This window comes from Primulina tabacum, chromosome 2 (assembly GCF_025594145.1).
Source record: "Primulina tabacum isolate GXHZ01 chromosome 2, ASM2559414v2, whole genome shotgun sequence".
Classification (NCBI taxonomy): Eukaryota; Viridiplantae; Streptophyta; class Magnoliopsida; order Lamiales; family Gesneriaceae; genus Primulina; species Primulina tabacum.
The window spans coordinates 52,577,546-52,600,739 of record NC_134551.1 but is presented as its reverse complement, the minus strand read 5'-3'; the positions used below and the strand labels follow the sequence as shown (position 1 = coordinate 52,600,739).

Here is a 23,194-nt window from a genome sequence, read left to right as displayed (position 1 = left end):
TCAAGAATGAACACCTGAAGTATGAAGTTTATAAATGACCAAATTATGGATAGAATGGGTGACCCAACTATGGACAATCCAATACATAACGGTAGAATCTGAGCTTTCATACCATGTTAAATTTTGAAACTTGGACCTAACTCAACCTCAAAAGCTAGCTTAAGGAGAGAGGATTGTCAAAGACTATATATACAACATCCAGATATTCCATGAACAAGTAATATGAGATAAAGTTAAGTTACCTATTTGATGACACTCAAACTCAGCAACTAATATATGTAGTAGTCGTCGCGTTTCAGAAAGCAACTTTGGACTCCCCCCCAGAAGCTCCATGAAATATGAAGTCAGTCTCAATTAAACTCGTCCAATGTGCAAGCGCCGAATGCTAAAACCGCAAAATCCCAAGACAGATGCAAAGAAACATGCCCGTTGGGTTCTATAATCTACTGGGAATGGAATGGCACGGAAATCATTGCTTTCTGATACTAAGTTCTCGTATCTGGATTCATCTGCACCGTTTGCAAAACTCTTGGACTCTTGCATTAAGAAGAAGTCGTTCCGTGAAGCATGTGCCATCCATGCTCGCGTTATCAAATCCCGGTTCAGCGAAGAAGTCTTCATCAACAACAGGCTCATTGATGTGTATGGCAAATGTGGGTATTTTGTTTACGCTAGTAAACTGTTTGATAAAATGCAAACAAGAAACACTTTTTCTTATAATTCCATGATCGGCGCGTTAATGATATCGGGTTCATTTGATGGAGCCGAGCGCTTATTTTGTTCGATGCCTGAACCTGATCAATGCTCGTGGAATTTGATGGTCTCAAGTTTTGCACAGCTGGAGATGTTTGATAAATCTTTAGAGTATTTACAGAAAATGCATAAAGAAAATTTTGTGTTGAATGAGTTTAGCTATGGAAGTGGGCTTAGCGCTTGCTCTGGGTTGAGGGACTCGATATCTGGAGCCCAAATGCATGCTTCCCTAGCTAAGTCCCGGTTCACATCTGATGTTTACATGGGGTCTGCACTAATTGATATGTATGCAAAATGTGGCGATGTGGATTGTGCTCAAAGGGCTTTTGACGTGATGGTTGAGCGTAATGTTGTCTCTTGGAATAGTTTGATTACATGCTATGAACAGAATGGACCTGCGAGTGAAGCCCTTTGGGTTTTTGTCAAAATGATGGTTTATGGGCTCGAGCCAGATGAGATGACTCTAGCTAGTGTAATTAGTGCTTGTGCAAGCTTGTGCGCAACTAAAGAAGGCCAGGCTATTCATGCCCGGGTTATGAAATTCAAGAAGTTCAGGGATGATATTGTAATATCTAATGCATTGGTTGATATGTATGCTAAGTGTAGTATGATAAATGAAGCAAGGTGGATTTTTGATAGGATGCCTATAAGAAATGTGGTGTCTGAAACCTCTATGGTTAGTGGATATGCAAAATTTTCTAGCATAAAAACTGCAAGAACTATGTTTTCCAAGATGATGGACAGGAATGTTGTATCTTGGAACGCGCTTATTGCTGGATATACGCAGAAAGGTAGTAACGAAGAGGCCCTTGGACTTTTTCTGCTCTTGAAAAGGGAAGCTATATGGCCTACTCACTATACATTCGGGAACCTTCTCAATGCCTGTGCAAATCTTTCTGACCTGAAGCTCGGCAGGCAGGCTCATACCCATGTTCTAAAGCAGGGATTTCGATTCCGACATGGACCAGACCCTGATGTTTTTGTTGGAAACTCTCTCATAGATATGTATATGAAATGTGGATCGGTTGAAGATGGAAATGGGGTGTTCAGGAACATGGTCGAAAGAGACGGTGTTTCTTTTAATGCAATGATTGCAGGGTATGCACAAAATGGGAAAGGGATGGAAGCTCTCGAGTTGTTTAAGGAAATGCTGGCATTTGGATATAAACCAGATCATGTCAGTATGATTGGAGTTCTTTGTGCTTGTAGTCATGCAGGATTGGTTGAGGAAGGGCGTCGGTATTTTTATTCAATGATCGAAGATTATGATCTGAAACCTCTTAAAGACCATTATTCATGCATGGTTGATATACTTGGTCGTGCTGGTCGGCTTATAGAAGCAAAGAACTTGATTGTTTCAATGCCTATGCCTCCTGATAGTGTTGTATGGGGATCTTTGCTTGCATCTTGTAAAGTACACCGTGATATTGACTTGGGGATTGTTGTGGCAAAAAAACTTCTAGAGATTGATCCTGAAAATTCGGCCCCCTATGTTGTTCTTGCAAACATGTATGCCGAGCTCGGGAGATGGAGAGACGCTACAAGAGTTCGGAAACTTATGAAACAGCATGGTGTGGTCAAGGAGCCTGGCTGCAGTTGGATTGAAATGGGTAGCCAAGTGCATACTTTCATGGTCAAAGATACCAGGCATTCGCAAAGGAGGGAGATATACATGGTCTTGAAAACACTTAATAAGACAATGAAGCTCTCAAGATATGATCCCATGATTGATGAGTTTGATGCAGGTGGGGAACAGAGTAAGGCGGAACTTAGCAGGTTCCTAGATTTTGAGGTGCCTATGATAGTTGATGTTGCATAAAATTCAACGACTTTACGAAATATGTATGATTTTTTCTATTCTTACATATTCTCTGTATCATTTAAGAAATACATTTAAGAAAAGCAAGAAAATATAGTTTAATCCAGATTTATTGTCGCATGGATATGAGTATCTCTCTAATGGATATATTTGCATCTTCTTGAACTCTTTTCCTTTGTTTCAATCATATACCAGTTGCTCTAAGCCCTTGCATACATTCATTTTGAATATTTGTGTTAAGAAGGATTTTTATGTTACTGAATGGTCATATATATTGATATCTATGTAAAAATTAAAATAATAGATTTTAGAATATGGATATTTTAGAAAATAACAAAATAATGGAGGAAAAATAATATAACTTAGTGAGATATTCATACGCAAAAAATCATATTATTTAACTGAAAGATTCTCTAAATGCAAAAAATGTAAACATCCCAAAAAGGAAAAACTTAATAAACACGCATAGACTTCGACTAACAATAGTAAATATAAAAACTTAATATTACTCTACTAATAATTAAATCTCGTAAATTCTCTTCACTAACTTGGAATATTGATGTTCTTTTTATAGTCTATACTTGTGATTCAACTCCATAGTCAAAAAACCTACGCCAGAACCAGTGCTTCTTCCAAGCTCTTTCGTTCATCTCATCAATGGGAATTCCCTTGGTCTCTGGCAGCAAGAACGCAGCAAAGCTTCCCATGACAACAATCCATGCAGCAAAGAAGAAGAAGATGCCCGACCTCATGTGGCACAGCATCGTCAGAAAGGCTTGAGCTATGATGAATGTGCATATCATGTTCATGCTCACTGCGAAGAAGAAGCCCGATGTTCGTGTTTCCAATGGAAAGATCTCACTTGGAATCAACCAGCCGAGAGGACCCCACGACCAGGCGAAACCCGAGACAAAAACGCAGATCAGGAACATGACTATCCAGGCATAGAGCTTAGGTATGGCGTTTGTCGAGTGCAAGTTGGTTGCAAGAATTGCTCCGGTCAAAACCTGCATATAAATTTATTTATGCATCATAAAAATCACGGTAAAAGGGATTATTCTTCTGCTGATTAAGAATGTACCTGAGAAATAAGCATTTGGATGGCGGCTTCAATAAGTAAAAATCTTCTTCCAATTTTATCAACTCCAAAGATTGCAACCAAAGTCGAAAGACAATTAATAGAACCCGTGACAACAGCTGACAGCAAAGATACGTTTCCCCCAAATCCCATAGTCTGAAAGAGGACGGGAGCATAAAACATTATCACATTAATCCCCGTAAATTGCTGGAATACTTGCATTATCGTGCCACAGAACAGTTGTGGAAAGCTGGATCGTTTCATCAAGTTCCTAAAAGGGTGCATGATCTTCTTGGCAGTTTCCGTGGCTCGCAGAATTTCATTGTACTCCTTTTCAACATCTTCTACACCTCGGACTTTCTTGAGAACCCTTAAGCCTTCTTCCGTCTGGTCACGCTCGATTAGGCTAGCGGGTGTTTCAACAATGAGAAGGGAGCCTAGACCGAGGAAAATGGCTGGCAGTGCAGCACCACCGAGAGATATTCTCCAGCCATAAGGATGGATATTCGATGTCAAATAGTTTACTATATTTGCAATCAAAATGCCTACGGTGATAAGCATCTGAAAGCATATGTTTAGGCCTCCCCTGTATTTTGCAGGAGCAATTTCTGATATAAACAGTGGCACTGCCTGCAATCAAAAAGTTTTTTCAATAAAACAAAACGTTATAATACATATTAAGTGTTATTTTGATTGGAATATGTATATATATGTACCTGGTTCCCGAACCCAACACCAGCACCCAAACAAAGACGACCGATTATAAGCATGGGAAGATTCACCGCAGCGGCGTTGAGAATAACTCCGACGAAGAAGAAGGCGGCGGCCATCTGCATGGTGCGTTTGCGGCCCAACTTCTTGCAACAAAAAGATGCCAGGAAACTGCACACCACAGCTGCTAAGTATAAAGAAGAGGTGAAGAGTTGAAGCTTCTGGTTATTATATTTGCAGTAGTTGTCTTCTTTAACTCTATGCTTCTTTTCGTAAACATCTGGGAAGAACTTCAACAAGAAATCATCCATGGACGTCACTCCTCCTGCACGTACGCAATTAAATTATTAAATAACATGTATAGTTTAATTTAATCAAGATTTTGTTAGTTCTTTTATTTACTCATAGATTACGTACCAGATATGCCAATATCGTAGCCAAACATGAGACCTCCAAAGGCGGCGATGATTGAACATACGACCACCTGTTTGGTGAGCTTGGCCGGGAAGTTGACATCACCGCCACCTTTCGAAACAGACGTGATTGCTGGTGCCATCAATGTTCTTACTGATTGAATGAATATATTATGAGTTTTGACGATCAGTACGTGAAAACGAGGAGGAGAAAGTAGTGCATGAACACATATATATAGATAATCGAGATTTGGTTGGATTTTGTTAGGAATTAAATCTAAAAGTTCTACCATATCTCTAATTCTGGAATTAAATCTAAGAGTTCTACCATATCTCTAATTCTTGAGATTTCTCCAACAAGCTAGGAAACTTTTGCGGATAAAATATTTTTCGTTTAACTAGATAATTATTATTTACTAGCCCGAATGTCCTTGTTCTATTTGGTTTATTATTGCTATAATTGAAAGCACATTTTTCTAAAAATTCGATAAATCCCAAAATATCAGATTTTGTGATATTTTTGTCCCCAAAAAATCCTTATCAAATATCAATTATGTGCTTTTAAAATAATTAAAGTTTTACACAAACTTGTTAAAGTAATGGGGTCGGTTTTCAAGATAATTATATATGTAATAAATAATTATTGACGACGAGGATGATGATCATAATAATAATAATAATAATAAGAGTAGGTTTCTTGTGAGACGGTATCACGAATCTTTATCTGTGAGACGGGTCAATCTTATCGATATTCATAATAAAAAATAATACTTTTAACATAAAAAAATAATATTTTTTCATGAATGACCTAATTAATATATCCGTCTCACAAAATACGATCCGTGAGATCTTCTCACATAAGTTTTTGCCTAATAATAATATCTTTGCAAAATATTGTAATAATATATAAACAATTAACTTATTTATATTGAAAGAAATTAGAAAGGTAATAATTCAGTATATTGTGTTTTAACAAATAATTTAAATTTATCAGATAAGTTTTATCAATATAGATTATACAAATTTTCTCTTAATTTAAATTTTATGATAAACTTTTACTTTAAGAGAATAAATTTTAGTGTATAAACGTGAAAAATCAAATTTAAATTATTAATCAGTACACTCGAAAAAAATATTAAAATTATGTTCATCTAGTTTATTTATCAATATTTTGGGATAGAGTAATACTTTGGACTAACCAATTTCGGTTTAAGCACCGTAAATGCTCCTATCAATTACAAAAAAACAAAATTCTATTTAATAAAAAATATTATAAAAACGTATTTAAACTAAATTTGTAACATCTCTATATCTAATATATCTTATTCACTTACAATTTTTTTAAAAAAATTTACAAAATTGTTTATTTATTTTTATATATCACTCGTAACAAAAAAATAATAATGAATGAAAATAATAAAGAACATCAAATTATCATAAATGTCGTAATAGGTGATCAAATAAGTAAAGATATACCTAATGCACATGTGTATTTGAAAAGATTAAAATTTACATATTTTTCTTTATAATTTTGTAAAATTATGTAAATGCCCCCTCGATAGACTTTCTGGATCCGAATTGTAATGATATGATACAAACGGCCAACCATATCTTCACATTAATTAGTTTGAATCCAACATTAAATTTTCTTTGTACGATAATGACTTAGACAAATCCTACACAAAGTATGACATTCCATATAGCCTTACGGTGGTGTATTCCATCCAAAATTTTGAACATTTTTAATGATTTTTTCAAATGATTGATTTTTATGAATTTAATATATTTTTATTGACTTTTACAGAATCTCATATATTTATAAACAGATTTATGTGGATTCATATAGATTTTTTTATAAATTTTTTGAAATTTTTTTAATATAATGTTATAAATTTTGTACTTAATTATAACATTATTTTTTATTAATTTTTCTGAACCAATAGTTAATTGACATATATAACATATTCATTTTGAATTAATTTTTCAATATTTATATTAATAAATAAATTTACTTATTTAAAAGTTAAATAATTTAATCCTTACATGTGTATATACGTGGGTTTGTATGTATGTTTGTAAATTTTTTAAAACACATCAATTATATAACCTTGTTTTTGAATTGAAAATATATATGTGAAAAGAATATTATTAAGCATTATGTGGATATAATTTTGTATAAAAATATTATAACTTACCTATTAATTGAAAAAACTTAAAAATAATTTAAAAAATCATGGTTGTTACGAGACTATTCAATTATTAAGAATCAAACGACATTTTTTTGGACAATCTTTTATCACTATTAAATATTACATTAATTGGTATAAATTATAAATTAAAAATCACAAAATCAATTCTAAAATTCAAAATTTTCTATGATATTAAAATAAAAAATTATTAAATTAACAATCAGCAAAAAAAATTAAAAATTTGAAAATGAAAGATGAAAATATATGTAGAGATACCGATACACTTCGAAAATTTGAGAAAGTGGTAGAGATAGGGATGTAATCGAGTCGAGTCGAGTCGAACTCTTGAATGTTTGAGCTTGGTTCGTTTATAATCGAGCCGAGCTCGAGCTTTATTTAACGAATATATGCATGGCTCACGATCTTATTCAAGCCTTTATCGAGCCTAAACAAACTTAATAAATATGAATTATACATTTAAATTTTCATTAAATTAATTAAAAAGTAAATTATATATATATATAAAGATATATTATTCTTATTAAAATTTGTAAATTTATTATAATAAATAAATTTAATAGATTTTTCTATATATTTCATAAATAATATGCAAAATCAATAAATCAAATACAAAAATTATTATTTTTTCATCTAAAAGATTACTCATGAACTTACCAACGAACATGTTCACGAGCTAACGAGCCGAATACTGTAAAGCTTGAGTTTGGTTTGTTTATCTTAACGAGCCTCATTAAACGAGCTCAAACGATAGATGATAGGAGATGAGATAAGAAAAGAGATGATGTGAAACGACAAAAAAAGAAATAAATAGCTTGTATATGAGTTTGAATTTTTAAAAACTCATCCAAATCTTTGGGTTGAACCAAATACAAATTTTGACAATTTATAATTATATTTTAGATTTTAATGTTTATATATTAATGAATTTCATGAAATTATTAAAAATTTATTGAAAATTTGAATATCTATAGACTTTCATAGAGTTTTTAAAAATTAATGTTGAATATCACTTGATTTTTTAAAACTCTATAAAATTTATTTTAAATACCACTAGACTACTATAAAATATATAAAAATCTCAATTGAATAACCTAGTCTTTTTAAATCTACAAATATCATTATCTTTTTAGACTTTTCTGACATCTTCCTTATTTAGAAGGAGGAACACAATTCGGAGATGAATACGATGACATTATTAATTTATATGTTTTTGGCCAAAACATTTGTTTCCAATACACGACACACAAAAATTACAAAGAAACCAAAGGAGTGAAGAAAAAAAGAAAAGACCAAATCAAACTTCAAACTGCTCCATCTGAACATCCTTGGACTTCAAAGGAACATACTCCCCAAGATACTCCCCAAGATGATTGGCCAAGGCGGACTTGTCGATGTTTTCATGATGATACGACTTGCAGACAAAGTAGACAATCGTCTGCATAACGAGGCCAAACAGCATCAGAATCGACATCAAACTCAGACAACCAATCCCCAATCCAACTCTATATCCGAGCCCTTTCTCGTAGGCCGCCACCACAAAAATCTTGAATACTACCTCAACTCCAACAAAGCACAGGCCTAACACAAAGAAAATCGCTGCAGAAACACCCATTTTGCCCTTGATCAAAGTTTGACTTTTTGACATTGCATTTACGCCATAACTTTCTTCCAAAACCGAGACCACACTTGCTAGCTGCCATATCATGGTAATATACATCAACCCGACAAAATATATGATCAAGTAAAAGAGGAGCAGTGTTTCCCCAACTCTTGTACTGGGTTGCAAGATGACAACTGCAAAGACAGCTATAACTACAGCTACAATGTTGTAAGCAAAGACTATGACGAAATTGCATATGAAAGTCACCATTAGCCTCTTCCAAACCTTCGGAACAACACTCATCACTTTCTCAAACGTAATCTCTTTGGCGGTATAGATACAGGCGATGGTGTAAACTACTGCAGATGTAGAGAGAAGCACAAGAATCAAGAAAAACAGTAAATACCCTATCTTGAACAAGAGAATCTCGGTCCATTCGGAGGATATGAGGCTGGAGATTCTGTCGTAGGAGCGAGTGCCCTCCGGAGTTCTTTCGAGGGTATCCTCATTAGTCGCGATCTTGGCGATAAGGAGCTGGGTAATCTGGATTTGAGCCAAGTAGATGAAGGATAGAGGAATAATCAAAGCCACTATGAGTTGGCTGAAAATCTTTCTCCATGATGTAACTATGCTGTACGATTCTCGAACTATACCAAAGAATCCAAGAAACTGGATTTCTTCTTGTTCTCTGTCCATGGATTCTTCGTTTCTGTGCAAAATCTGGTGAAATGGGGTTTTAGGTGGAAGAAGAACTGGCGCAATACAGATGGAGAACTTCAACTTGTGGATCTCACAGACTTTGACAAGATTAGTCGGGATTTTTCTGGACTTGTACACATATTCTTTGAAATGACATTCTTGACCTTCTTATTATTATTATTATTATTTCCCCTTCTAGAATGTCTTTTTTGACCAAAAATATTAAATTAAAACAAAAGTAATAGTAAATTAAATGTTATGTTATTTGACCAATGTTGTTGGTGTTTTTAAAATATTACAGATGTCTTCAATTTAACAATATAATAATTATATTATAAAAGAAATTACTAATAAATATATTAATCGAACAACATGAATAATATAATAATTATAATATGAAAGATCAAGCATGCATAATAATTACTAATGCACCGACACACGCTTTGCGTGCTTGTATAATATTTTTTATAATTCATTTGATTTACAATTAAATGAAGATCAAAATTTAATCATAAGAAATAGTGAGGGACTATACTCTAATTTTGATATATAAAATGAAAAATAAAAGAATAAAAAAATGACCTCAGTGAGAATTGAACCTATAACCTAAAGAAAACCATGACTCTATCTACTAAACCACTTATAACTTACATTAAAGTTTTAACATCTTATTAATATATATATAATCATAAAAACAGACCATGACACAAAATTAATTACTCTTAAGTATCTCAAACTTAATAAAGTAGTATATTAGATTAAAGGTAACGCGTAGATAAGACGACAATTGCATTATTGTTTACATATATGTAGTTATATATTTTTTTAACGCGATCCTGCAACCGCTATTTGTAGTTGTGCATTGAATAAATCTTCGAACTAAATAAAATAGCTTAAAAATCACATCAATCAAATATCATTTAGTAGCCTACAAATCACCTCAATAAATAAATCATACTAAATAAGTCTTCTGCGATAAATTCGCTCAAAAAAATATCATTAAAAAATCGAATATGTGACCAAGTATGTCTGTTCCACCAACTTGAACAACATTCTGTCAACGAACGTACATATAGTTGCGTTAATCTAATTAAAGCTAGTTTTATAATGAGTTCATTTTTTTATTTTTGTATTGAACGCATAAATTTTTTTTTTGAATTTGACTTATTTTTTTATTGTTGTTGGTTTAATGATCTCTCATCTAATAAATATATAAATCGAACAACATGAAAGTGATGGTATAGCTTGAAGAAGACAAAAACTTGTGTGAGACGATCTTACGGATCGTATTTTGTCAGACGGATATCTTATTTGGGTCATCCATGAAAAAATATTATTTTTTATGCTTAGAATATTATTTTTTATTGTGAATATCGGTAGGATTGACCCGTCTTACAGATAAAAATTCGTGTGACCATCTCAAAAAATACATACTCCATAAAAAAATGATAAACCGACATCACGATTTGGGTAAAGTAGTAAAATGGCATTTTTCCCTCTTATTTAAAAAGACGTACAAAATTAAATACTATCATCAATCGGTCAATTTACTTTCCATCGCGACGATGGCTCAGTATAAATTTGTGGACCGGATCAAGATGTGAATTTATTAATTTATATAGTAAAATTAATTTCGGTACTTAATTATTGATAAATTGATATATAAATGATTGTAAATAATTTTATTAATAGATAAAATATTTATAAATTGTCAAATCGATATAATCAAGCTAAAAAAATAAGATTATTCAATTTATTTTATTGATTGATTTTTTAAAAAGGCTATATTTATTTAAAAATTAGATTATGTGATTTAAAATTTTTTTTATCACAATAAAAATATAACAAATTAATATTTGTGACTAGAGATCAGAAGTATTGTCTTCGGATGATTGAAACAAAATAATTCATTTTAGATTTTCAAAATATAATATTGTTATGTTCAAATTCAATAAAATGTTCAGCATAAAAATTATAGATTATGAAAAGATAAATCATTTATAAAAAAAGATGTAAAATGTTCAACATAAAAATTATAGATTATTAAAATATAATCCTTTAGAAAAAAGGATGTCACGTGACCGAAACATTGATTTAATATCACATAAAAATTCTCACTTGTTATTGATTTATGTCCCGAATTCGACGACACATGAAAATTCTCACTCATATGTCCCAAATTGCAACTGATAATATCATATTTTGAAAAATAATTAGTGTTTATTTGTATTGATAATCTGAAAACAATACATCCAAGCTATGATATGATGGAACAGAAAAATACATTAATATGATATAAAAGATTAGTACTTCATAGATAGCGTAGACAGGATGCAGATTGATTTCCTCTCCAGGATTGGTTTGTTGCTCACACACTTGGTTGTATAAATAAATAATTAAGAGTATGTCTTTTGTGAGACGGTCTCACGAATATTTATCTGTGAGATGAGTCAAACCTACCGATATTCACAATAAAAAGTAATACTGTTAGCATAAAAATAATATTTTTTATGGATGACCCAAATAAGAGATCTCTCTCACAAAATACGACTCGTGAGACCGTCTCACACAAATTTTTTTCCGATAATTAAAGCATAGGATTTCGGATTGCAATAGCAATTGGGTTATGTTAAGATTAAATATACTAATACAATATTGTAGTAATGTTGGTTACAATATGCACCAAATTCTTCGTACTTTCTTCTTCATTTTCCCCATTTCCTGCTTGGCTATTTTTCTTGCTTATATTCATGCTTCATCACTATTGCTTGCATCGATAGCCCTTAAACCATAGTTAAAAGGAACCGCCGACACTCGTTGAACGGGTGAATATAACCTTAATTTCCATTGTGAAAAGGATATACTGTCTGTATAAGTAATGAATCAAATGTTTCCAACAGTTAATGACTCAAACCAACCATTGCTTATTAGTATAACGACTGTTATTTCAAGATTATTATTTTTATTTAGAAAAGACACCATCAACAATGACGAGAAGAGAAAAATACAGGGTACGAGTTCATAATTGAGATGGAATAATTATTTCTTGAATCGAAAAAATTTACATAAATGCAATCTGGATATGCTAAGTTAAACACAAGTTGATCACCATTTCCAAAACACGTTTGAACCACACTTGTACTTGTCTTTCCCTTCACATTCTAGCTCCAAATCATCAGACAGGAAGGGCACTTTCTGCAATAAACAATCAGAGCACAGTTGTGCATTTATTTTTGAAGCCCGTTAATCAACTTATCACTGAACAAGGAAAATAAATTGAAAGCTGGGTAAAAGTTCAAAAGCCAAGCGAAGAGCTAGCGTCGTTAATTACCTTTTGTTTGGCAAGATCTTGGCAGCCAGTGAAGTTCTGAGGGAACTTGCATGTACCAAATTCAACAGTGAATGCCCGTGCGAAGTTGGCGCCGCTGGTGGCTAACCTCTTCTTGTCATTCAATTCCTACGACGAGTATTTAAGCAATTTATAGGTAGATCCTATCATATAATTAACATCTTCCTGCGTTCGAGTCCCAGGAAACTATGACCCACTAGATATGGAAAAGGTAATCATCTAACTAATTTAAGTGGTTTTCTATAGCAGAAGGTTAGAGTATTATCTGACGCTTTGAGTGTTAAAAAACCTATAAGAAACAGCAAACTTGCCTTGTTAGCCTTGCTCTTCTCCAAATACTCGTCAATGACACCAGCGTTGGCAGAGGAGGCGGAGACAGCGGCCGTGAAAAGGGTGGCACTGAGACCAAGAAGGGCGGCTCTTCTACCCGATTCCTTAAAGTCGGTGGCCGTAACCCTCTGAGCCCTGATCATAGATAGTTTCTTAACAGTTGCCACAGAAGGCGATATTTTACTGACCTTGGTGTTCAGCTCACATCCTGATACCGTATAGTTGCAAGCTAGAACACTGGAATTCATGGCCGCCATTTTTGTATAATTTTACAGAAACTGAAAGTCGGGAGTGGAGTGGTGATTAAAATTTAACAATGATGTGGAACTAATTATGGGTGAGAATAGAGAGTTGGAGTTAAGGGTGTGGTGGGAGTGTGGATAAGGTGAGATTTCCTATTCCCATTGGCAAATACGCTGGCATTTTGGGGCGTCAGAGTCTTGGGGGTCCCATTCTTTGATATACTACGAATCCCCAGTTTCCACTGAAACTTTAAGATAAACAAGGAAACTTGCATATATATATATATTGCATGCGAATACAGGAGATGCCGATCAAGATTCCATCTTTTGAAGCTATCTGTCCAAAACGTTGAACACCACCAATTTCTCCCAAACATGCCCAAACGGATCTATGCAGAGGAGAAATCTCCACTTATAAAATGTCAAAGCAATGAAACAATATTGGCAAATTACGCGCCACCCGTTTAGACATTTGTTGCACTACGATTTACGGATTTAGTCATCCCAATGAGAATTCAATGTTAAAAACTTAATATTAAAAAAAGCCATTTCTTATATATAAAAAATTAAACATAAACATTCATCTGGTTAACCCGGACCCGTCGACCTACATAAAGGTAGTCCAAGTTCAAGGGCTCGGCTTCACAGGTTTGCCCAGAATCAGCACAACAAATTCATGTTCTATCCCAGCCGAAGGCCGCCACATTGGACTTCCAGGGTCTGACTGGACCATTTGACATGAATCACCCCACAGGTCATCTGCAAAACATTTAATCAACATCACAATAAACTTACATACTTATCATCGTATGATATAATTCATAAAGAGTAAGCGGATATAAAACATTTATATTGAGTGAAATCGAAAGATCCACTGTCTGTTGAAAATTTATAATATAAAAAAGTATTATAAAATCTTTTATTGCTTAATTTTTAGTTTTTGTGTCATCTCCATGTGACTGTTATGTGTAAGTTTCATCGTCATTTTACTGAAATCAACCATTTTTTCATCATCTTTAATTTGAATGTGTTGGGTTTGGCCCAACTTTATCCAAGCCCAATTCTCTTAAAACCTTGGACTACTAGGTTGTTATGTCTTATTTTAAATACTGATTGTTCCCAACAGCCAAGCGTGAGTTTTGGGATAGAGTCAGTAGCGTGAAAGTGTGCGATGTACTCTTCATTCTTCTTCTGTGTGCAGTGCTCTTTGCTTGGTGTATGTGAGCTCTTCTCTTCTTCCTCTCTATTCCTCAAGTGATATACGAGAGAGTGTGTGATATTGGAAATTGCCCTCGGTTCCTTGTGCTGTCTCAATCAGTGTCGTTTCCAGCATTGGTTAACTTTGCCTACTGTGTGTGGTGAGTTGTGTTCTTAGAGTCTATTTGCTTAGGGTTGAGTTGGTTAGCAGTAACCGGGGTTTTGATCGAAAAACCTTTGTGGTCTTCACCTTGGTTTGCTGCGTATTTGGAGAGGCCAAAATCAGTTCATCTGAGCCTCATTTTATCATAACATATCATATTATATTGTTTCTGGTTTTGGTGAAGGTTGCAGGTTGGCCAGTCAGCTATAGAAAGTACGGGATGACCGATGGATACCTAACAGTATGGTTTCTCTTTTGGAACATGATGGACTTTGTTTCTTTTTCTGTGACTTTATCATTTCCTTTGTGCTTGTTGTTTTCTCATCTTCATGTTGTACTTGCTTTGCCTTTTCCTTTGCAATCTTTGTGTCTGTTCTTTTTTTTTTATCTTCGTTTTGTATTTCATTGATATTTCGGTTCATTCTTTTTCTTATCAGCATTTTTCTTGAGTTGTTAGGGTTTTTCCAATCCTTCCACAATTATCGATGTTATTTCATTTTTGGTTGATATAGACTTTTCTAACTTGAAAAGAGATTTGTGATCTTCTTTGCTTGGTTGATCTAATATGGTTACATGCTCCACATTACCTTTTTCTACAATATAATTTTGTAGTTATTAACAATATGTATTAGATTATTATAATTTTATTCAAAAAACTGTTTTATTTCACCTTATTATGCATGTCGATATATTTTTTGACGAACAAACCAATAAATATCTCAGCAATCTCTTTGAACAATGTTATCCTAGCTATTTTATTTTCATCTTGGACCATCATTTTTAAAGTATACATGATAATTAAATATTTTTAAGCATGTAAAGTTCATTATATTTCCAATACCTTGGGATGATCTCGATATTCAGCTTCACACGATTTGTGCAATAAAACCCGTTGGTAGTTTCGGTAACAGATTTGATATGGTTACAACATGTCTTGTACCACGATGTTGATTTATTTTCAGTTTTTTTTATTCTTACTTTGATGTAGTCATACTTGTTCTACATATACTGTTTTAAGATTGAACAAATTTAATTTTGGTTATATCATCTCATGTCAACTCAAATCCATAAAAGAATATACAATATAGTTATCTTTAACAATAGATGCTTTGGTTCAAAACAACAATTCATGAAACATAACATCACCATTACCTCTTCCAAAGTTTTGTTTTCAGCCATCAATCACTAGAAAAAAATACTGAATACACAACGCTTAAAAGACAACGATTTTTTTTGAAAAACATTTACCTTTTACTTTTTAACAACAGTTTTAGTGAAAATCATTGTTAAAATTATAATCGTTGTCTTAGAGCGTATTTTTTTGGACTAGTGTGTTTGACGGGGTCTAAACCGTTGTGGATAATCGTGTTTTTTGGACAAACAACAACGGTTTTGGTAGATTTATTAAATTATAAAATAATTTTTTTTATCTTACTTAAAAATTTAGCGACAGATTATGTCTAAACCGTCGCTAATTAGCGACGTTGTTTCTCTGTATCGTCTCTAATTACGACAGCTTAGACAAAAATCATCGCTAATTAGCGAAGGCTTTGTCAAAAACCGTCGCTAAGTTTAGCGACGTTATATCTTAAACCGTCGCTTTTGAGCGACGACTTACTCAGAACCCGTCGCTAAAATTAGCGATAGTATATCATAAACTGTCGCTAATTAGCGACGGTCAGTTTTTCAAATCCGTCGCAATATATAGATACGACAGCGGTTAAAAACCATTGTCGTTGAACGCACTTTCAACAATATCACCAATTATAAAAGTTTTAAATCACATACGAGTGAATTGTCGTATGCTGACTTACTTTGATTCTTTTATCTTTTTTTATACCCAAAGTCGATTCAAAGATTACTGATTTTCATTTCTCTTCAACCTATAAAAGTTGGTAGTTGATAGAAGAATAAGTTAATAAAAAAAAGCATAATTCTAAGAGCTAATACAAAAAAACAGAATTTAAATATACAGAAGATGACAAATTTTACATTCAAATAAGAAAACTTAGCAACACTTTTTGAGAAAATAAACTCAAAACAACGATACAAAGTACTATTCAATGGGAGACGTAAAAACCGCAAAGAAGAGTTATACCAAACGTGAATGATGACATTCAAATTCACATATAATATAAATTATTGTATATAACAATATTGTTACATATGAGTGATTGTAGAATTCAATTTGGAAAGAAAATCTATATATATATGTCATATATGTACCATGAGTTTATATTTTCAGTCTCACGATATGTTGGTTTGACCAACATCTCTGTCTTGGATGTAGACTTATGTTGTAATCCTAAATATTAATAATAAAAAAGCACAATTAGACATTTATTGTCAAATTAGATGACTCATGTGTATTTGAAAATGATATCTTGGTATATATTAATTTTAAATTGCAAAACACAATCGTTAGATTTTTGTCTTGAACATGTTGAAGTAGTTGCCCTTCATTCAACAATATATTATCTCATAAATGGATTGCCATGTTCTCCAACATGTGTCAGATATCAATGTGTGAAGTATATATTTTCAAAATGAGATGTATGTATATTTTTTTATAAACTTACAAAGTGTTGAACAAAACTATTTCCCTCCGGTGAACAACGATGCCATCTTATTTTTGGAAATTGTTTAATGGTCGAACCTTCTTGATTAGGCCAATGATATTTGTGGATAATAACATTATTGAATTAAATATATATATATATATATATATATATATATGTAAATATCACAATAAATAAAATGGAAACTTACTTTGGTCGTTATTATCACTTGGATTTCTTGCAAGATGATCAAATTCTCTGAAGCAAAATTTAAGTTTGAATTTGACGCTTCTTGCAACTAGGTGGCTAAAGTTTCTTTCTGCATTATAAACTCAATATTCGGGTTTATATTTGAATAACTGGAATCACGATTGGATTATATATAAGATAACTTTTGTTGCACTTTAAATGTTGTACAAATTCTGAATGGCATTGACAGAAATCAAGCCATGCACCGTAATTCCCTGCAATATCATATTCAATTCGTGGTCCCAAAAACATGCTATTATTAGTTATTAAAAGAATAAAATTTAAAAAGTAGTCACATATGTATCCATACAAATATACTTTCGAATAGTCTTTGAGTTGTCTTGTTGAAATTTAATATCTTTGTCTAATAATCAATAATTTGACCATTAAATTTTTTTGATCATGTTGGAGCGTATTCTATATTATATTATATATAATATAATATATTAGTTAGAAAACAATACACTATACAAAATTAGAGTTCAAAAAAATACAATGCAATCAATAAACAAAAGAACAATTCCGACAATACCCCAATTTTAAAGATTAGACATTAGATTTTATGAGCATATCTCAAATATTGTTGTAGACATGTCCCACAATATTCAACAGTAATAATATTCCGGAATTTTATGGTCTTCTAAAGCTCACAGACGGGGAACCTTATCTACAGAAAAGCCTTAAACGCTCAAGTGGAATACTCTCTATTATCCATGGCATTTACTGCAGCTCTCTCTCAGAGCTCCTTGGCCACCATATCAACATTCTTTATAAATCAAAGAAAAATCCCATGTCGATTACCATGTATAATCAAAGCCGTAAAATCCTCAGAGCCACCACAGAATGAAAAGAAAGCGGAAGCATCTCCCTCTGATGATCAATCCACAACCAAAGCAGCTCCCAAGTCCAAGAAACCTGTTTATTCAAGTAAATATCTCCTTATTAATAATGTTGTCACACTTCTGTTCTGGTAGGAAAGAATCGTTCAGTTGTATTAAATCGTTTGTTCTTGTGGTTTTTATAGTGAATAAAGGGCAGATTGTGAGAGTGGATAAAGAGAAGTATCTCAATAGTATAAACGTGAGTAAGACTGATTAAATGTCAATCATCATTACATGCATATGGGAAAAGGGTGTAATGTAAACAATTCTTCGTTTCTTTCAGTATTTATCTGTGGGGCACCCAACTTATTACAAAGGACTGGACTATATATATGAAGACAGGGGAGAGGTATTATTTCTAGATTGTTTTAAGCCATGGATTTGCAGTGCACGTCCGTAAATTTAATTAGTTCACCAAGCGTTCAATATTAGTAAAGCAGCAATTGGTTTTCAGTGGATTAACCAGATCATCTTGTATTAGGTGCTGGACCTGCGCATATTTGAGACCGGTGAATATGCACTTGTAAGTACATGATGCAATAATTCATATCCCTTTCATTTCAAATTGCATGAATATGTCATTTCAGTGATCTGGGATTATCTACCACAAAAGGTAGTCCCAAAGTTGCATCATGGATCATTGCTGATTTCTCTAACTCATGAGGCATATTTAAAATACAAAGATTAGCACATAATATAAGAAATATGACACTTTCAACTTCTCAGTACATATAACCGTATTACCTGATTGTCTAGCTGTCAAAACATTTGCTTAGATTTTCAACAATATCTGTGACAAAATGATCAGGATTTATTCTGGGTCAAAATCTGTTACGCTAAACACCGGCTCCTTTCTAAATTTTGCTTGTGTCTACAGATTGCATGGGTTGGAATACCAACTGCACCTGCTTGGCTTCCAACAGACATGCTTATTAAGGTAATAAGATCACTGGTTTTTCAAATTGCTCTAGCCTTCCATCTACAACCAAAATTTCTTAAGTGTTAAATAATCACCACCTAGAAAAATTCACAACGCAAATCTTCGTATTGCCCTTTATGATGAACTATCATGGCTACCTGCAGTCAGATAAGCTAGATTATGAAAGAATGTGATGAAAAGCTACAAATGCAGAGCAGGAATATCAAATGTGTGTCCACGACAAAAGTTGCATCTTTGAGGAACTTCAAGTGATTTCCATCAGTCATCTTGTTGTCCAGCAAAGCTGTCTTAAAATTTTGCATACCACGTGTTTTGATTTTGGAGTGTGTGTGTTGGGTGGTGGTGGTGGAAGTTGTTGTAAAAACAGGTCATTTATCGAGATGTTATCTTTCATGGGACAAATCTGACAATGTAAGAGAGAAAAGTGGCTAATGATCAAAAAATGAATGACTGATGACATACCTGATTTCTTTCATGAAAGTTATTTAGGATCAACCTGATGAATTTCTTCCTTCCATCCATGCATGATGAAGAAGACAATTAAACTTGTTACAATAGAATGTTAAACATGAAAGTTGTTCCTATAAAATCTGAAAGTCTTATGAAATTACTTTAGTAGTATCTCACATCAATTAAGATTTGAGGGAGAAGTTCATCGACTGAGTTAAGAAGATTGAAATAGTAAAGATTAATTAGTGGTTATGATGCAAAGTAGTTTCGGACAGAACTCGTAGAGTAGTGACTCACTTTTCTGATCCTTATCCCATGAGCATCGGACATGATGAAATATTATCAGAGCTTCATTACTAGCAATGTGAATGATATGCCAGATGTGCACTAGGAATGTTCAGGTAATATGCAAGTACAAGGAACCCTTCCATCCGATGAATGTACTTTACATTGAATAGAATGTAACAAGAACAGGTAAAAAAATCACCTAGCATTCTCATGGATTGCAGTAAGAGGAGGTCATTGCAATGATCGAAGTAAGTACCCTTTCTTTCAAACAGTTCCACAATAACATTGTAAAAGTAGCCACAGGGAGTTGAATAATATCACAGAATGTTTATGGTTATTCCACAAATAGTGATCAAACATTAAATACATGAGTGTATACCACACGAGTCAATAAGTAGATTTGGTTACATACAGATGTAACATCAACAAAAAAAGGAATTTATCCATCAAATTTATTTGATCGAAAAAATAATCAGGATGTTTACACTGGACTCGAAAAAAATCAGGATGTTTACATTGGCCAATTAAGCCAGATCTGAAAAATTGAAGAACTGGTATAATGTACAATGACATGTATATGCTTTTAACTGAACTGAAAGTTCGAAGGAGAAAGAAGTATCCTGTATCGCTACAAATTGTGTGCAAGATGAATATAGCAGCAACATGGTGCCATAAAGAGAGCCATTTACATTATCTTCTTCATTTTTTTGTTGGCAACCATAAGCTTCACAAGGGATGGAAGAGGTTGAGGTATTGGCACGTTCACGTATCTATAGAACCTTCTCAAATTCTCATCATAGCTTCTGGAAAAGCCAATGGATGAGATAGCAGCACGTTTGTGCATATCGAGCTCTACGGATGCATAAGTAAATTTACCTTCTGCACAATCAGACATTCTCTCTGATTCTAGTGGCTCTTCAAACTTCATTCTAGTAGTTCCTTCAATTGAAATGGATGAAATAGAACCAAGTTCATGATCGGCCATTTTGTTCGGCTCCGATAACTCTTGAAGCTTGACTTTGATAACATTTTCTTTTTGAGATGACCTCTCGTCTGCTTCTGTTGAAGCTCTCTCCAAAAAATCGCTACCAACACATACAATTTCATTCTGTTTATGTTGCAGAATAGAATCTTCGAGACCGAGCCTTGCTCTTCCAAACAATGTCAACATGGGTCTTTTGCTTGAAGGAGACATACTCAATCGTTTTCTCTGGTTTGTAGATATAAGAACTGGCTCAGATTGGGCTTCTACACATCTATCGGGAATCCTTTCCATCAAATTCGAGCAGCCAAAACTTTTTTCCGCTTCATATGGATCTGGTGATGCTACTGCACCCAAGTCCATAAGTTTCCATAGAGAATCATCAAACACTCGTTGACAGTGCTTCTTGACATAATCCAGCTCCATAGCCCTACAACTAGGAGTTGTAGACACCACCCATTTAGGTGCAAGAAGTTCCAAGGCCCACTCAAGTTCATCTCTGGATGAGTGAATTGTGTAGCAGACATGCCAAACACCATACAGATCTCTAACAGCTCGATCAAATCTCACTTTCTCAGGACTTTCAGTATCTGAAACACCTTCATTACAAGCATACCACTGAGCAGAAGGGCGTATAATTAGAGGCTCATGCTGAAAATTGGTTCGTGCCTCGGAAATCTTTTCTTCAGCTCTTTCATAAAGTCTGTGAAATCCATCAAATAGCTGGAAACGGGAAGATGGGTCTTGTGATAGGATCTCAGGAACTGTAAGTTCCAGAGCTTTCAAACACACTGAATTTTTTATTTTATCAATATATATTTTGCCACCAAAAGTTTGTGATACTTGTACAAGTATCTCTTCTTGACCAAGAAGATCACATGTCAGATAAACTGTGCGAGCATTTGGGTGTTTCCATATACAATTAATAACCTGTTTTACAAATCGTCAGATTGACCACCAAAAACATTTTAGGAGGATCAAACAAGTTCGCATACCTGCTGAATAGCCGCATGTCGGCTGGGCATTTTTGAACGAAATTGACCAAATGTGCAATCTAAAAAGATGTAATCAAGGGGGCACCGTGGTTCTTTTCCCTTCTTTCCGATATACTTCTCCGGTAAGTTTTGCAAACACTCGGGGGTTAATCTGCAATCTCCAGTGTGCAAAATGTTACCAAAATTTCCTTCAAACAGAAACATCACAGCTCCTGAAATTAATAAATTGTATCCTTTTATAACTTTGTAGAGGAAAGGTTTCACAAACTAGGAAAATAATCAGTGAAATATCGTGCATAGACAGCCTCTGGAGCTATACAAAACTGATCAAACGAAGGAACTAAAATAAAATGACCTTAGGCTCTAGAGACTATAACTAATTACATAATTCATTGTAGGTGAAGTAATGCAAAAACCCAATTAAATAACAATCTAGGTAGATTTTTCATTTTATTGAACAACTGCAAAAAGAAGGGTCAGTTGACTCAAACAATAAAATAACATTCGCCCAAAGTACTCTGTCACAAATTCACTGAAACAGGGTATTGATTTGTGATAATTTGGCTATAATAGAGAATAGAGACCTGGACAGTGATTGGCATCAACAGCGGTGACGGTGAAAACACCATCAGGATCCTCCACAGCCAAAGATTGCCCGATTTCAATACCAACGAAAATTGATTCATCAACCTAAGAAGTACTCGATTCAATTATAAATATACCAAATGACATAATCATTCAAATAATGTTCACAAAGGGAAAAAAACAGATACCAAAACACTAAAAGCTGAAAAAACATTGACCTGGGGATAGTACCGGCGGATGAGAGTTCTGGTGAACAGGGTGGAGTAGATGGGAAACGAAGCGTGGGCGGAGATCCCCTGAGCGTGGTCTTTGTGCGCGTGGGTAAGAAAATGGTGCCTCTTCGTCTTTGAACTCGGCGTCCATGTGTCCACCGAAAACGGCAGCCCTTTGGGCATCTCTATCGGCATTTTGACTTCTCCGCTCTCACTTCTCTCTCCCACCTCTACACAGAATAAATGATGAACATGGATACCTTCTAATTTTGAATTTAGGGTTTGGGGGGGAAAATTGCAGCGCACGATTCGGGAAAAATTAGATGCTTCCGGGCTCACCTCTATGGACACGCGGCAAAGTTTTATTGGATTCATTTTCCTCGTACATTTCAACTACGAATAAGAAATGGGAAAGGTCCAAATCAATTAACAAAGCCCTTACGCGATGGAGAGCACAACTTTTTAGATTTTTATAATTGCAAGAAGTTTT

The 23,194-nt window shown here is 33.8% G+C and overlaps 7 protein-coding genes across 8 annotated transcripts in view; 3 read left to right on the top strand and 4 right to left on the bottom strand.

The window, feature by feature from the left end:
• LOC142536889 (uncharacterized) overlaps window positions 1-23,194 on the top strand; it is a 90,454-nt gene that overhangs the window by 53,395 nt on the left and 13,865 nt on the right. The gene's annotated exons all lie outside the window — the stretch shown is intronic.
• LOC142536884 (pentatricopeptide repeat-containing protein At2g13600) lies at window positions 232-2,678 on the top strand. The gene has a single exon (XM_075642275.1). It carries the CDS (start codon window positions 458-460, stop codon window positions 2,570-2,572), a length of 2,115 nt encoding a protein of 704 aa, XP_075498390.1. The 5' UTR covers window positions 232-457; the 3' UTR covers window positions 2,573-2,678.
• On the bottom strand, window positions 3,064-4,917 carry LOC142538064 (sugar transport protein 8-like). Its single transcript, XM_075643507.1, has 4 exons — window positions 4,779-4,917; window positions 4,367-4,686; window positions 3,654-4,280; window positions 3,064-3,579 (listed from the first exon to the last, which is right to left on the bottom strand). The coding sequence occupies exons 1-4, from the start codon at window positions 4,915-4,917 to the stop codon at window positions 3,148-3,150; spliced, it is 1,518 nt and encodes a 505-aa protein (XP_075499622.1). The 3' UTR covers window positions 3,064-3,147.
• Window positions 8,279-9,280, bottom strand: LOC142537855 (uncharacterized). Its single transcript, XM_075643338.1, has one exon. The coding sequence runs from the start codon at window positions 9,278-9,280 to the stop codon at window positions 8,279-8,281; it is 1,002 nt and encodes a 333-aa protein (XP_075499453.1).
• On the bottom strand, window positions 12,188-13,320 carry LOC142536883 (photosystem I reaction center subunit N, chloroplastic). The gene is made up of 3 exons (XM_075642274.1): window positions 12,944-13,320; window positions 12,615-12,740; window positions 12,188-12,478 (listed from the first exon to the last, which is right to left on the bottom strand). The coding sequence occupies exons 1-3, from the start codon at window positions 13,217-13,219 to the stop codon at window positions 12,389-12,391; spliced, it is 492 nt and encodes a 163-aa protein (XP_075498389.1). The 5' UTR covers window positions 13,220-13,320; the 3' UTR covers window positions 12,188-12,388.
• LOC142536882 (NAD(P)H-quinone oxidoreductase subunit O, chloroplastic-like) lies at window positions 18,016-19,548 on the top strand. The gene is made up of 6 exons (XM_075642273.1): window positions 18,016-18,298; window positions 18,396-18,451; window positions 18,536-18,601; window positions 18,734-18,775; window positions 19,130-19,189; window positions 19,336-19,548. Exons 1-6 carry the CDS (start codon window positions 18,085-18,087, stop codon window positions 19,363-19,365), a joined length of 468 nt encoding a protein of 155 aa, XP_075498388.1. The 5' UTR covers window positions 18,016-18,084; the 3' UTR covers window positions 19,366-19,548.
• On the bottom strand, window positions 20,359-23,040 carry LOC142536881 (uncharacterized). Of its 2 annotated transcripts, none has more exons than XM_075642272.1 (4): window positions 22,724-23,040; window positions 22,492-22,597; window positions 21,908-22,119; window positions 20,359-21,842 (listed from the first exon to the last, which is right to left on the bottom strand). In XM_075642272.1, exons 1-4 carry the CDS (start codon window positions 22,853-22,855, stop codon window positions 20,616-20,618), a joined length of 1,677 nt encoding a protein of 558 aa, XP_075498387.1. In that variant the 5' UTR covers window positions 22,856-23,040; the 3' UTR covers window positions 20,359-20,615. The 2 variants fall into 2 exon arrangements, with proteins under 2 accessions (XP_075498387.1, XP_075498385.1); XM_075642270.1 differs by having other exon boundaries at window positions 22,711-23,039.